This window comes from Propithecus coquereli, unplaced genomic scaffold, assembly GCF_000956105.1.
Source record: "Propithecus coquereli isolate 6110/MARCELLA unplaced genomic scaffold, Pcoq_1.0 Scaffold122, whole genome shotgun sequence".
Lineage (NCBI taxonomy): Eukaryota > Metazoa > Chordata > Mammalia > Primates > Indriidae > Propithecus > Propithecus coquereli.
In genome coordinates, this window is record NW_012136303.1 from 6,625,623 (window position 1) to 6,627,877 (window position 2,255).

Sequence of the window (2,255 nt, forward strand, 5' to 3'; positions counted from 1 at the left end):
TATATTTTTAGTTGTTAGGCCAATTTCTTTCTATTTTTAGTAGAGACGGGGTCTCGCTCTTGCTCAGGCTGGTCTCAAACTCCTGAGCTCAGAACGATCCGCCCGCCTCAGCCTCCCAGAGTGCTAGGATTACAGGCGTGAGCCACCGCACCAGGCCTACACTTAATTCTTAATTAACCCAACATTTCTGCATTTATAGCCTGGCTTCCAATATAGCTTTGCTAAAATAAAGGGAACAGCTCTACAGATATCACTATGTGCCCTTGACAGTTATTATTTCTCTCTAGAAACAAATCACCTGACATTTGATCTGTACAGCATCTTCCCATCAGTCTGATTGGTGTTGACCAGGCCTAACCCACCCAAAAGCCTTCTACACACCAGGCACCAGGCTTGTTTATCACTGTGAGCTCAGACAAGAACAAGTTTCTGAATCTACAAATGTGTAAATCAGAACCTTGACTCCACCAGCATACTGCCTGCCACCCAGAAGACCCAGATTATGTGATTCAGTCTCCCTTAGATGACCATTTAACTGGCTTCCAACCACAAGATAGGAACCTTTAGGACAACATTCACTGATGTCTTTAAGCTAATGCTTACCGGGTGCTCTCCGTGCATCAGGCACTGTGATAAGCATTGTACATCTCATTTAATCCTCAAAATTGGGCCCATTATTATCTCTATTTTACAGATGAGACTACTGGGACTGGGAGAAGTTAAGTAACTTGCCCTGTTTCACAGCTGTGAAGCTGTGTTGGAATCTAGTCAAACTAAATCCAGTTCCTTATCTAACCAATTCTCCAACAATATCCTAACAGATTTCCCTGCTTCCAGCCTCACCAAATAAGTAACAGCTAGAATGATCTTTCTAAAACACAACTAAGTTCAGGTCCATTTTGCTGGCTAAACTCCTTCAACGACAGGCCGCACCACCAACTGGATCAAGTAACATGCAAAGCCCTTTCTAACAAGGCTTCCTGCCTATTTCTCCTCTCTCCTACTTCCTTCCTTCCCCTTCAGCAACTTTCAATCGTACTACCCTTCATGGCTCTGCTCTTGCAGTTCTCCGGGTCTTTACCATTCCCTTCCGTTTTCGCTGGGAAAACTCGGGACAATGCTTTCTTTAGGACTCTGCTCAGCAACCGTCTACTGGAGAAAGCACTCTGAGCCCGCCTCCCGCCTAAAACTTTTACCTGAAGCTGAATTACCACACTGAATTACATTATCCGTGTCCCCAACTAACTCAGTGAAGGAAGGAAACATTTCATGGTGTAGCCCCAAGCGCCTGAGAAGTCGGGCATGTGCAAACACAAATATGCTGAACAAATGAGTCGAACTCTTTGTCCAAACATTCTCATACACCCTCCCGCTCCCTCCTCCCCGTTTACTAGACCCGGCAAGACTCTCTAGCTGGTATAACAAGCCCTTCCACCGCTTTCCGCAACTTCTCAGACGCTCATCCCCTTTCACAAGTCTGAGCCTTTAACCAGGTCCTCCCTGGTCCTCCCGCGGTTCTAGTGCCTGCTCGGAAACCCCGGACGGGTATTTACTCAGCAAAAGTTTACTTAGTGCCTACAGGGTTCCAGGCATTGTGGGTACAGCGGTGTCGAGAGCCGCGGTGCCACCTTCGCCCCACCGAGCTAGCGACCTCGGCCTCCGTCCTCCAGTTCCGGAGTTTCCCCACTACCCCGCCGCCCCGCCGAACGGCCATGGTCGGGGTCTTTCGTGCCGGACCAAGCGGCCCCAGCCCGGGCCTTCACCGCCATAAGCGGTTCCAACCCACGGCTTCCTCCCCGATCAGTCGCTGTCGCCACTCCTCAACAGACTCGGAAACTCCCGCGCCGCCGGCCCATGCCTCCTCACCATGGTGGCGGTTCTGATGGCTGCGATTCCCGCCGGATTGCCTCCGCAGAGGCCTAGTCGCCCGCCAGCAGCCGAATTCCCGCCGCCGCCACCGGAAATGCAGCCGGGGTAAAATGCGGCCGGGTAGAAAGCTACTTCCGGTCCCAGCACAGAGCCCTTGAGTTCCGGCCCACGACCGGAGTTTTGTGTTCGAAGCAGGGGCGGGGCCTAGGGGGGCGTTAACGTCCAGTTTGGAACTTCGAAAGGCCAGAGGCTTAGGATCTACTTTGGACACCTTCCTAACTCAAGTCAGGACTGCTGGTACTCGCCTCCCACCACCCTCCCCGGCTCTCTCCTGTACAGACACTGTGCTTGCATTTCGTGAGCAGGCTTGACGTGCGCCTGCTTCA

The 2,255-nt window shown here is 51.6% G+C and overlaps 1 protein-coding gene across 1 annotated transcript in view; it reads right to left on the reverse strand.

The window, feature by feature from the left end:
* The window catches only part of SNRPB (small nuclear ribonucleoprotein polypeptides B and B1), an 8,322-nt gene extending 6,275 nt beyond the window's left edge, over positions 1 to 2,047 (reverse strand). Inside the window, exon 1 of the mRNA XM_012665814.1 lies at positions 1,867 to 2,047. Coding sequence (XP_012521268.1) covers positions 1,867 to 1,869 — 3 coding nt within the window. The 5' untranslated portion in view covers positions 1,870 to 2,047. The remainder of the gene's footprint in view (positions 1 to 1,866) is intronic.
* Positions 2,048 to 2,255: the final 208 nt, after the last annotated feature.